The sequence below is a fragment of the Phaethon lepturus genome, unplaced genomic scaffold, assembly GCF_000687285.1.
Source record: "Phaethon lepturus isolate BGI_N335 unplaced genomic scaffold, ASM68728v1 scaffold37483, whole genome shotgun sequence".
Lineage (NCBI taxonomy): Eukaryota > Metazoa > Chordata > Aves > Phaethontiformes > Phaethontidae > Phaethon > Phaethon lepturus.
The window spans coordinates 281-916 of record NW_010527648.1 but is presented as its reverse complement, the minus strand read 5'-3'; the positions used below and the strand labels follow the sequence as shown (position 1 = coordinate 916).

Sequence of the window (636 nt, the reverse complement as noted above, 5' to 3'; positions counted from 1 at the left end):
GGGAGTGGGATGGGGCAGTGTCTGCCAGCCACCCACCTTGTAGTAGATGTTCTTGCCAGGTGGTGCACAGCCTGTGGCCAGGATGTGATCATAGTTGCGGTGGTCGATGACCAGGACGCCCCCAGGCCGCACCATGCTGGCGATATTCCTCAGGGCCAGCTTGTGGTCACTTTGGTCCCCTAGGGAGGAAACCACGGTGTGCCCAGGCACAGGCTTTATGCCATGGCACAGCCCACGGGGCCCCATCTCACACATATACACATACAGAAAGCTCCCCCTCCCCACCCCAATCTGAGCTTGGAGAACCCACAGCCCCACCCATGGTATGAGCTCAGGCACGTTCTCAGCCTTGCTGAGGCAGAGCATGCCACGTGGGGAACCCACCACCCTACTTGTGGCATAAGTCTGGGTGTGTCTCCTGCCTTGCCAGATATGTGACATAGATGCACACAGCTCCACCACCACCATGGGACCCAATGGCCCCACTCACGCCACGAACTGGGGCACAGTCTCAGCTTCCCTGGAGACACACCATGACACAGCAACTCCACCGTGTATAATCCACTGCCCCACTTTACAGCATGAGTTAGGGCACGTTCCCAGCCTGCTGGGAGATGCTGTGCACTTGTGCGTAGG

The 636-nt window shown here is 58.8% G+C and overlaps 1 protein-coding gene across 1 annotated transcript in view; it reads right to left on the bottom strand.

Moving 5' to 3' along the window:
* Window positions 1-636, bottom strand: part of GNMT (glycine N-methyltransferase) — a gene marked incomplete at its 5' end in the record, with an annotated part of 1,396 nt that overhangs the window by 615 nt on the left and 145 nt on the right. Inside the window, one exon of the mRNA XM_010283447.1 lies at window positions 37-179. Within this exon, the coding sequence (XP_010281749.1) occupies window positions 37-179 (143 nt within the window). The remainder of the gene's footprint in view (window positions 1-36; window positions 180-636) is intronic.